At 37.5% G+C, this 12,028-nt stretch overlaps 1 protein-coding gene across 7 annotated transcripts in view; it reads left to right on the forward strand.

Moving 5' to 3' along the window:
* LPP (LIM domain containing preferred translocation partner in lipoma) overlaps positions 1-12,028 on the forward strand; it is a 696,418-nt gene that overhangs the window by 451,160 nt on the left and 233,230 nt on the right. For all 7 annotated transcript variants that reach the window (XM_077117865.1, XM_077117860.1, XM_077117864.1 and 4 more), the window contains one exon: positions 2,467-3,150. In XM_077117865.1, the coding sequence (XP_076973980.1) occupies positions 2,467-3,150 (684 nt within the window). The remainder of the gene's footprint in view (positions 1-2,466; positions 3,151-12,028) is intronic.

A 12,028-nucleotide genomic window follows, 5' to 3' on the forward strand; every position in this document is an offset into this window, starting at 1 on the left:
CGGACAGGGAAGCAAAAATGAGAGCAGGGATTTAGGCTCTAGAAAGCTTTCTGCTCTGCCATCCTTATGGCCCCTTTTGGTCTCAATATGGCTCGTAACCTGCGGCCTCCAATCAGAATTGCAGGGAGGAAGAGAAAAACAGAGACATAGGAGTGTATGACGCTTATGCCAGGAGAGCCCTAGTTTTCCCTCAGTGTGTATCTCATTGGCCCGAATTGTATCACATGATAACTGCTACCTGCAAATTAGTCCAGGGAAGCAGTTTTTTGCAGGCACATTGCCACCCTCAACCAAATCGAGATTCTATTAACAATGAAGGGGCATCAGTACGGAGAAGCAGGAGCATCTGTCCCGTATATATATATTGGCTTGGTGTGTGATAGTGAGCAAAGTCTGTTATCTTCTCTTTAATTTGTCTGGCAGTTAATAAATATCAAAACCAGGGTGTAGTCGTGCAGTTTAGATATCAACAAATCTAACCATAGTAACAGAGCAAAACTGAAAAATTATGTCACTGATGTATTTGCAGGACCTGATAGACTAACACCTCAGGATGTATGTCCAAATCTCCAAGCTGTCCCTAAGCCTTTGTCTGTCCCCCAACCTCACCATGGTCTCCTATAGAATAGCAGCTAAATCTTTTCATCTTGGTGTCCTTAGGGCATATTATTTAGGACATTTACAATTTTTGAGATGAATGAAAGAGTGCAGGAGAAATCAGGAACGATACGAAAGGGGGAGGAGGAGGCAGCATTTGAATTAGCTTTGGTAAAATCAGTCTTAGATAGGAATGTTTGATCAAAAATTTAGCATCTCTCTGATTGTATTTGGGGTGATTGTTTCTCCCTCTTTGGTTTTTTGCTCCTGCTGCTCAGTCTTCCAGCTCTGTCTTTAGTACCTCTTTTTAGCAACAGAATGACTAGGTGCCTGGGTAGTTTAAATGATATCACATAGTTTACACTCAAAAATGAAAATAGATAGCCACTGAAATTCCAGACCAGCCCTTGCCTTGCTGAGAAACACACAAACCCTCAAATATCTCTTTTTGACTTCTGTGTAGATTGCCATTCAAAGTGTTGTTGTTGTTGTTGTTTTTTCCATTTATATCCTGCTACTGCCTTTTCTTATCTTCTAATTTTTCACTGTGGTTTCAGAAAATTTTTGGACCATTCTTATTCTTCCCCCCACATGCAGTGTATGGATGACTTCACTTATTTGTTCTTTATTCTTTAATTCGTTCATCCAATACTTATTAAATGACTACCATTTAATAAATGCCTATTACTTGATAAGTGTTTTGCTAGGTTCTGGGAATAAACTGTTGAACAAACCATCAAGTACTTCCCTATTTGTTTTTCTAGAAATGCAACAAGAACTTTAAAAAGTAAATATTGTTTGACCCAGTTATTCCATGAGTATGGTAATCGTTGAATAAAGGATGGCATTATAATGGTTAATAATCTGAAGAAAGTTCTTGGCTGTATTTTTAGTAGCAATGAAACATTTTGAAAGGAAACAACCAGTCATGGGATAATGATCAAGCATAGTATGGGGTTGCTGGACAATGCAATATTTTGACATTATTAATTAAGCTTTTAATGACCTGGAATAATTCTCTAAATATAATAAAAGCAAAGATAAAAAGTAGAATTTTTAGCCATTTACGCTGTATAATCTATACCCCCCCACACATATACACCTGTGCGCATGTATATAATTCGTATACATATGGAGCAGAGAGGAACTGCCTTGGTTTGGGTTTTTGCTTTCATTAACTCTCATAGTCCCCAGTCTTTTCTTACTCCAGTTCTGCCTACATAAGACAACTTTCATTCTTAAGCACTGAACTTTTCAAATACTTACAACCTAGATATTAGATTTCTTCTCTCAGTTGGAATTCAGGCCTTCCGTTATTCAGAGCTCATCTGCTTTTCTGCTGTATTCATCTCACTTAGTTCCTTTCCCAACTCTGCCCCAGTCATCTATTTTATGTTCCAATCATACTTACTTTCATATTTTTTGTTCTGAACTTTCCTATATGATGCTACCTACTTTTAAATTTTTCCCTTTTTTGCCCTATGTATTTTCGTTTACATGGTGTTCCCTCTACACCATGTCCACTGAGCCAATTTCTTCAAGACTGAATCTTACATTTCTACCTCTCCCTAAAGCCTCCTTTGATCCTTTTCCAGCCAGAAGTAATCCCTCTTCCTTTGAGCATCCATGACTAGACATCCACAGCTCTCATTTCATTTACATTTTTCTTTATTCTATCTTGTGTTGCAGTTATTTGTCTTATGACAAATCTTGCTGGTCTATGAACCATGCCTTATTTGCATATGAGAGAATTAATACATAGCAATTATCAATATTTATTCACTTTTATATTTTTACTTTGTTTCACTGGCAGTAATCTTTGTCTTTTTGTTTGTTTGTTTTTTGTTTTTAATTTTCTCTCCCATTTAGGGCTCTGTTAGTTCGACAGCTTCTCCTCCTGTCTCCACCCCTGTCACAGGACATAAGAGAATGGTCATCCCGAACCAACCCCCTCTAACAGCCACCAAAAAGTCTACCTTGAAGCCACAACCTGCACCCCAGTCTGGACCCATCCCTGTGGCTCCAATTGGAACACTCAAGCCCCAGCCCCAACCAGTCCCAGCTTCCTACACCATGGCATCCACCCCTTCAAGGCCCACCTTCAATGTGCAAGTCAAGTCAGCTCAGCCCAGCCCACACTACATGACGGCCCCTTCACCAGGCCAATTTTACAGCCCAGGATCCCAGGGCTATACCATTCAGCCAGCAGCTATCTCTGGGCAGTGTCCACCTCCTTCAACCCGGGGAGGCATGGATTATGCATACGTTCCACCACCAGGACTTCAGCCTGAGCCTGGGTACGGGTATGTCCCCAACCAAGGACGCTATTATGATGCATATTACCCACCTGGGCCCGGCTATGGGGTGAGAAATGACTCCGATCCAGCCTATAGTCAACAAGGTCAACAGAATACCTGGAAGCGTGAACCAGGGTACACCCCGCCTGCTGCAGTGAACCAGAACCCTACTGGGATGTATCCTGTTGCTGGTCCCAAGAAGACCTATATCACAGATCCTGTTTCAGCCCCTTCTCCGGCACCATTGCAGCCAAAGGTAGGAGACTCAGTGACATAGAAATGGGAATAAGGGAAAGCCTATCTTAGCCGCACTTGCCTGGAAAGCAGAACCTAAGGCAAAAACTCATGTGCTACTCTTTTATTTCATTAGGAAGTACAGTACTTGGGAAGCATGAGTGAAACAGGAAAGGAGGAGGATCCTGTATGTAGAGCTGTTAATAACGTGGCGTCAGTTTAGTATCAAGTACACCTAATTGCTCACTCTTGAGGGACCATCTTCCAAAAGACCCTATGTACTATAGTGTCTCAGGACTGTCTGTTCAGGGAGAGAAAGGGAAGATAATCTACCTTCCAGCTCTTGTCTCCTGTGGCCAACGCTTTCCCTTGTGGAGCATAAACTTCTTCTGCATGGATACTAAATAGGTCCTCTGGCATCTCATGCCTCAGCCTGGTCAGGGAATCCCCAGATCTATAGGCAAGAGGTATACAGGGCAAGGATGAGGTGAAGGTGGTCAGGACCTAAGAAAAGCTGGTACCGAAATAACTGGGGGTGTAGAACAAATGGGCATAGGACATGAAACAAGTGAAGGCCATGGATCTAAGACATTGCAGTCCCCTTGTCTGGCTTCCTTTAGGAGATGACTGCAGTAGAATGGGACGAGTTGCCCCTTGTATCTCTGCATTAATTATCCTCCAGAAATAATTTTACTCTTCAGTTTTTAACCCTATTAAGCAGTTTTTCAGAATCCTTTATGAATGACAGTTTATTTTTTATTGTTTGATTTAATTGCCAGCACATATATGCCTTTTAAGTCAACATATCCCTCCGAATAGGTAAGATATAATATTGTACATACCGACTCACCTACAGCTTGGATTTGCCATCAGTCCTAGAACCAATCATGACAAGAAAAGTCAAGGAGAGTTACTCAGAAAGGATGAAATGGAGAAACCAAGCCAGTTTCTAGCTGTTGGGTTGGAACAGAGTGCCTTCTTCTCAGCTAGAGTTGTATAAAATCAGAAAGTTGATAGCCCTTAATTAACTGGAGGCTGACTGGTAATTTTGGGAGAGACAAATTGGGTAGAAGGTGGGATTATATATATATAAATTTATATATGTATATATATAAATTCTTTTCACATTTGAGATCCTCAAGTTCCAGACAGATTCATTCAATTTTCAGTATTGTATTGAAATTTAGCGAGATTCCTACTCTTCCAGTAGGAAGTTTACTAACGTAAAATTCTCACATGAATGTGCCTGCACTTTTAATGATGCTCCAAGTGTGTTTCAAATTCCTTAGAGAAATAGAGCCATTCCCACTCGTGGGGCCTGCGAGGAGTCAGAGACATCCACCATCCTTATGGCTGTCCATACAGGAAAGTGGGTCAGCCATAATCATTAGCCCCAAGAACAACATAATGCTCCAAGTTGAAATTTTAAGTGTTTTTGAAACTGTACTCTTGGAAAGGCTTTTCTTTCTGAAATCTCTTTATGAAAAGATTCTTACTGAAGTTTTGTTTGCTTATGTGTTTTTTAAAATAAAGCTTGTCCAAAATAGCCAAGCTGGGGAGCCTCACCTTTTTTTTTTTTAATTTTTTAACATCAAAGTATGTTTGCATTAGTACTTCCTGGCCCCCAGAGCAAAATAAATGGGATTATTCGGCTCCACCTCATTTTGAAATAACTACAACAGATTTCCTTATGGAAGCTTAAAATTAAAGTTTGTCAAAAATAAAAGAATAAAGAGCGGGCCACGGTGACTTAGAAGGCAGAGTTTTCACCTGCCATGCCAGAGACCCGGGTTCGCTTCCTGGTGCCTGCTCATGTAAAAATAAGTAATAAAATAATAAAGTAAAAATTTAGGTTCAGACAATTGCCATCAGCATTTAAGCTCAAATAGGTAAGTAATCTTTCTCTGATTTGTCTGGCCAGCACAGCCTAACTGTAGGATAGCTGATATCCCTAAGAGAAAAGGATGCTCTCTGAGTTGTTTAGGATCCTTTCTCCCTACCGGGAGAAACAGACATAAGAGAAAGTTAGGTGGATAGAGTAGGTCTGGTGAGAGATATTGAGTCAGTCTTCAAGTTTTCTGTTTTACCACCATGTCCCTGGGTGCTCTGGATATCTTTCTTCAACCTTTGGAACCAATCCAGCGGTTGTAGGGAAAGGGATCAGCACCCACCATAAGACCTGCTTCCAAGAAGCTGAGTCAGGACACGCCGCGAACATTTGGTGTGTCCTCACCACACTGCTCAGAGTGAAGTGAATTGGGTAAAAACCAGTCACTAGAAAGCATGAAACTGTATTTTACGTCTTATTTAAGTAAGGCAGTTGTTCAAGATGATTTTTACACATTTTGGGATATAAAGTGGTTCTCATGATTTTTTTGATTAGAAATATTTGGTTTTTCAATGCTCCCACATGTTTTGGCATCATATTCAAGTGTGCATTTTCGAGCTATGTAGTTTTCACTGCGATTATTAATGAGAGTGGTTAGAGGTGGTTATTTAGCTGTGTGTCTGTGGTTTAGGAAAGGGGAAAATAGGATGTTGAAGCTACCGATGTATTATGTGCATATGGTGGGAGCACTGGTGGATGAAAGGGTAGACTTCCTCACAGCCGGTCTCTGAGCAGAACACTGCTGTGTCCAACTGCACCTGTGCACAGAGGACCTTTTTGTTCGAGTATTGACTCTGCTCGGTTTAGTGAAATGACTACTAGCTTGAAAAATGAGTTTCTCATTCTAATCCCAGTGTCTCCCTTGATATTCCTCTTTTAGCTTGAAGAAAGCTTCTAGATCTGTTTATGTCATGCTTCCAACATCAGTTAAGTTGAATGCCACCTTGACCAATAAATTAATGATTGCAAAGAATTTGGACATTTTCAAATAACTGAATAATTGCCAAATGTAGATGATTTACCTTTTTCACTGGTTTTCATTAATTTGTAATCTTTTAGTCACTGATGGAAAACTTACTTTCATACCTTAAAACAATCATCTTTTGTTACACTGAGAATCACTCAAGGATTTGGCATTTAGCCAAATTTGGCATTTAACTAAACTTCTTAAGGAAGAAGTTTAAAAAAAAAAAAAAAACTGGGTGCAGGAAGAGAAATCCTTCTTCCTATATTTGAGATAAGTTGCTTTAGTTTCCCAACACTGTAGCAGCATAAAAGACGAAGGAAACGAAGGAGAAAGGAAAGAAAGAATAATAAAGAGAAGGGAGGGAGGGAGACCAAATCAACCTGAAAGGCTTAGGGGATCATGATTTATGTTTGTGTTCCCATAATGTATTCAACAGTGAATCCACATGCTACAGTAGACTACAATATGTTTCCTGTACTATCTGAGCCAAGTTCCTTGAAAAATATTGTTTTAAGCATGACTTTTATAAGAGAGGAATGTTCCCTTCTCGCTGGAAATCCTCTTAAAGTTACAATGGATTCTTTCCTCTTTACTGTTTGTAAGAGTTAATATTACATGCACAATGCCATATAATTCAAAGAGCTCTTGTCCATGGCATTATCCTCATATCCCTTTGAGATGGGATGTGTATTTTCTCCGATATTCCAAGAAGGTGACTCACCTTGGAAGTGTCGGATCCAGGACTTGGAGGCCAGTCATCACTCTCAGATCCACTGGTGAAGGGCAACCTTAACCTAATCTGTGTCCACCTCAGCTCTCTTAAACAAACAGGCATTTACCACTTAGTATGTGAAAGACATGGGTGTTACACATTCCAGGAAACTGGTAGAGAAACATCTGAGACTCTTTCCCCCCATGGGGTTACTTTTATGTGCCTTTGTCAAATTTATTTGACCACATATATGTGGGGGCTCTATTTCTAGGCCCTCTTTTCCATTCTGTTGATTTATATGTCTACCCTTAGGCCACTGCCGCGCTATCTTTGTCACTGACCTTTATAAGAGATTTTGAAATCACGCAGTATTTTTTCATATCTTCAGTCTTCTTTTTCAAAAATATTTTGGCTATTCCCAATCCTTTCCACTTCCATAAAAATATTAGTTTTAGGTTGTCAATATCCATAAAATATCCTGTTCTGAGTTTGATTGCAATTGACTTGAATCTAGAGGCTAATTTGAAAAGGGCTGATAATCTTAACAATATTGGGCCTTCCCATCCATGAACATGGCATATCTCTCCATTTATGTGTATCTTTGCTATATTGACAGTGTATTTATTGTAGTTTTGCCCATTTTGTTAAATGTATTGCCATGCATTTCATATTGAAAATGGTGTTTATTTCGATTTGAAATTTTTTGTTCCTAGTATGTAGAAATACAATTTATTTTTGCATATTGATCTTGTAGCCTGAGACTTTGTTTAATTTAATAGTTATCCTAACTTCTTTATGATTCCTTAGGCTTTCCTATGTTGTCACTTCATCTGTGAATAAATTGATTTAGTTGTTTATTCCCTTGATGGTTAAGAGCCTATCCATCAACTTCCTGTGTTTGGAAGATTTGCTTCCTGATTGGAAAAATTGTTTCCTTCAAATGTGGAGGATTTGAATTGGAAAAAAAAAAAAAAAAAGTAAAAAGAAGGGTCCTTTAGACTTATTAAGTTATAACCCCTTGAATTTACAGATGAGAAAATTGTGGCCTGAAGAGTTCATGAATTCAAGGATTACACAGTTAGTAAGTGGCACATCTAAGCAGATCTTTCTATACAAAAATGCCTCTGTGCACTGGTTTAGAATAGCTCAGCACAGGTGAGGACCTTTAGAAAGTATCTTAAACACTATTGCTAAAAAGAGCTTGTCTCTTAGAAGCCATAGACCTCCATCATCAGTCTTTTAGGGCCTTTTTATAAGAGAAAATGGCCCCTGTTCTAGTGCTCCTTGCTCTGTCTTCAGTGAGAAAATCTGTCCCTAGAGTCCTTATGATTTTTGACTCAGTCCATAATCTCTCCCTAGCCTGATTTTAAACAGCATCATGAGGATGGTTGGCCTAGTTCACTGAAAAAGTTTTATGAATGAGTATTTATTCACTTTAACCGTCTAATTTTAGATTTGGACATTTAAAAATGTGCTACTTCTTTAATCTTTTTGGGAAGTAAAATGAACAGGTGATCCTGGCCTGGCAATATCTAATTTTTATTTGTGTTTACATGGCAAGAGAATTCAAGCCATCAGTATTTTGACTTTGTTTTGTCGTGTTTCAGTTCTATAACAAAATCTCTCCCAACTGATCGATATGTCCCTCTGGGAATCTCATTGCCCTTTTGGCTGCTGCAAGCACAAATATTGTCCTATTTCAGAGGAAAGTGTAATTGTTCTCTTTCCTAATAAACAGAGAAACTTGGTGAGTAGAAAACTTTGAAAGATTTTACACAGAGCAATAGGAACTGCCCCATAATGAAAGTTAAATATTTTTAACTAGTGCAGTGTTAAAAGTACCATTGTCCCAGAAATAAAGATTTACTTATTTTAAATCTTTAATTTTCTGGAAAATGGAAAACCCAATATTTTAGGTTATAACATTGTAATGGCTCTATTTCATCCTCAGAATTCAGTGAAAGTTCTTACCTTGATTTACTTCAAATACTGCCTTACTTGAAATAATTCTTTAAAAGATCACATCATTTCTGTGATCCCTTACACAGTTTTTCAAATATTTTCATGTATGGGGAAAACACTAGTGAACTGTTTGCAGGCAATTTGCCCATATTATACTAGTATCAGATACCAGCCTTAGTATCTTAGGCAACCACTAGTCTATTTTCTTTATAAGTTTGACTGGTCTGAACATTTGGAATCATACAGTATACAGTCTTTTGTAACTGGCTTTTTTCACTTAACGTAATATTTTCAAGGTCCGTCCATGCCGTAGCATGTATCAGCACTTCATTTCTTTTAATTGACAAATGATATTCAACCGTATGGATATACCACCTTTTATTCATTCATTTGTCAGCTGAAAGACTTTTTCTCTTTTGTTTCTGTTTTTGTTTTTTTTTCTACTTTTTTAGTTATTATGAGTAATGGTGCTATCAACATTCCCGTGCAATTTTTTTCTGTGGCCATATGTTTTCAATTCTTAAAAGCCTAATAGTGGGATTGCTGGGTCATATAATGCTTTTGTACTTAACCTTTTGAAGAACTGCTGGACAGTTTTCCAAAATGTCAACTCCATTTTGTGTTCCCGCCGGCAGTGTATGAGAGTCCTGACTTCCCCACATCTCTGCATCCCATTTGACTTATTTTTTTTATTAGAGAAATTGAAGGTTTACAGAAAAACCATGCATGAAATACAGAGTTCCCATATACCACCCTATTATTAACACCTTATGTCAGTGTACTACGTTTGTTGCAAATCATGAAATAATATTTTTATAAAGGTACTATTAACTATAGTCCATCATTTATAATAGAGTTTACAGTCCAACTCTTCATTCGTTTTAATTTTTATTCTAGTAACATATATACATCCTAAAATTTCCTCTTTTAACCACATGCAAATATTTAAATCATGTATGTGTCTATGGCCTCAATTAGACTTCTGTGTTTCAGTCTAGAAATCATGTCTAATTGAGTTTGTTTCTTGAATGCCTAACATAATACCTTGCATGCATCAGACATTTATAAATGAATGAGTCAATTAATCAATAAGTGACATAACATTTACTGAATTTTCATGGATTGCATATAGTTTCCATTACCAAGAATTGTGCGTATTTTTTTATTGGTGTGTTTTTAAAGGCACTCCATTCTTTTTATTCCACTATGTTCCTCATCTCTTCCACCCTTCCATCATAGTTTGTACTGCCAATAAATTAAACTTAGTTTAATCTATTACATATATTTTATTCAATCTACTTTATGCACTGAAGTTATTTTACAAGCCTGTATATCGTTACAGTTTTCCTCTTTTTGTGCATGGCAAGTTTTTAAAATATTTTTATTGAGAAATCTTCGCACACATAACATTCCATACATGATGTACAATCAGTGGTTCATCATATCATCACATAGTTGTGTATTCATCACCATGATAATTTTTTTAGAATATTTGCATCACTCCAGAAAAAGAAATAAAAATAATCAAGAAAAAACTCATACATCCCAAACCCCTTATCCCTCCTTCTCATTGGCTACTAGTATTTCCGTCTACCCAATTTATTTTGTCCTTTGTTCTTCCTATTATTTATTTATTTATTTATTTATTTTTTACCCATTTTTTTTACTCATCTGTCTATACCCTGGATAAAAGGAGCATCAGACGCAAGGTTTTCACAATCACACAGTCACATTGTAAACATTATATCTTTATACAATCATCTTCAAGAATTGAGGCTGCTGGAATACAAACAGCTCAACAATTTCAGTTACTTCCCTCTAGCCACTCCAATACACTATAAATTAAAAAGGGATATATATATATATAATGCATAAGAATAAGCGCCAGGATAACCTCTAGATTCTGTTTGAAATCTCTCAGCCACTGACACTTTATTTTGTCTCATTTCTCTCTTCCTTTTTGGGAAAGAAGGCTTTCTCAGTCCCTTAATGCCAAGTCTTATTACTGACCAAAATTAGTAAGTATGTAACACTTGCCTCCACATTGTGTTTTACAATAGTGATTCTCAACTTTAAGGCACCCATGTCCTCACAGGAGGCATATCCAAATTATTTGGGGAAGTTTCCAAATTACTGCAACATCACCAAGATTCTATACTAACTTTCTCCCACACTCTATTGAGAATCACTGCTATGATGCATCCTGTTATTGGTGTGTGTCTTACACCTCTAAAGCAGAAAAGTGAGTTGGAAACCATTCCAAATGTAAATTGACAAACTTGCCTGCATAGTCGGAGATTCTTGTTTCATGTTATAAACACCATGATAGTAAAATACCTATATTTTCTAAAGTTTTAAAACTTGTTCTCAAATATGAATGCTAGAAAGTACCCAAGACAAGCTATTATTTCATGTGCATTGGCTCATGTAGTGCTCTCAAAAAGTATGTGAAGGAGATACTATTAATATTCTGACTTCTTATCAAATAAGAAACTGAGACAGAGAGAGATCAGGTTATTTGCCCAAGACCCCAAGGACCAAACTTTTAGATATTATACTAAACAGTCTTTTTATAAAAAGTGCTAATAAAAATCTTCACTCATATGTTGTAACCCAGCTTTAATGCTCCAGTATACTGAATGAGTAGAATGTCTCTAAATTAGGGGTAAGGACTTATAGCAAAACAAACAAGGGCCAGTTTTTCAAGAGCGATGTAATTTCACCCAAACATAGGAACCGCTTGCCAGATGCCAGAAGTAATGTTGTTTTGTTCATTTCCATGAATAATTTATAGCATCATTGAAGAGCTGATCAAAAAAGGGGAAGGGAAAAGAAAATGTGAAAATAAGCTGTAAAATTCAGCCCATTTATGTCTGAAGTTTGGAGTCAGTTGAACAAAATGAATGCTCCTATTTACCAGTCACATTTGTCATTGGTTCAAAACAAACCTAATCCAAGAGAGGTTAAAAATAAATAAATAAATACCCCCAAACTGTCATTCTTGAAACATTTGGGTGGAGCACTGAGTCGCATTCCAGCAGAAGAAATGCCAAATGCGCAAGCCTAGGCCAAGTTTGCTTGGAAAGCCTTATTTGGGAGAACCGTGAAAGTGAGAAACGGATCACATGAAAAGCTCAGGACTGTTCAGACTTCTGTGGCAGTTCTATCAGTTCTGGCATCAGTCTGTTAATAGGCAGTCAAGTACAAGTAGCTGCTGCGGCCTGTTTTTTTTTTTGCTTTCTTTTTTTAATTATATGGATTATCTTTATAAGGGACCCTACTGTTTGGCACGAGGCTATCAGTTAAGGGAGTCATTGATTTTCCTTTTTTTCTCCCTTATTCTTAGTGTGAGCATTTTCTTTTACAAAACA

This window comes from Tamandua tetradactyla, chromosome 10 (genome assembly GCF_023851605.1).
Source record: "Tamandua tetradactyla isolate mTamTet1 chromosome 10, mTamTet1.pri, whole genome shotgun sequence".
In the NCBI taxonomy this organism is placed as follows: Eukaryota; Metazoa; Chordata; class Mammalia; order Pilosa; family Myrmecophagidae; genus Tamandua; species Tamandua tetradactyla.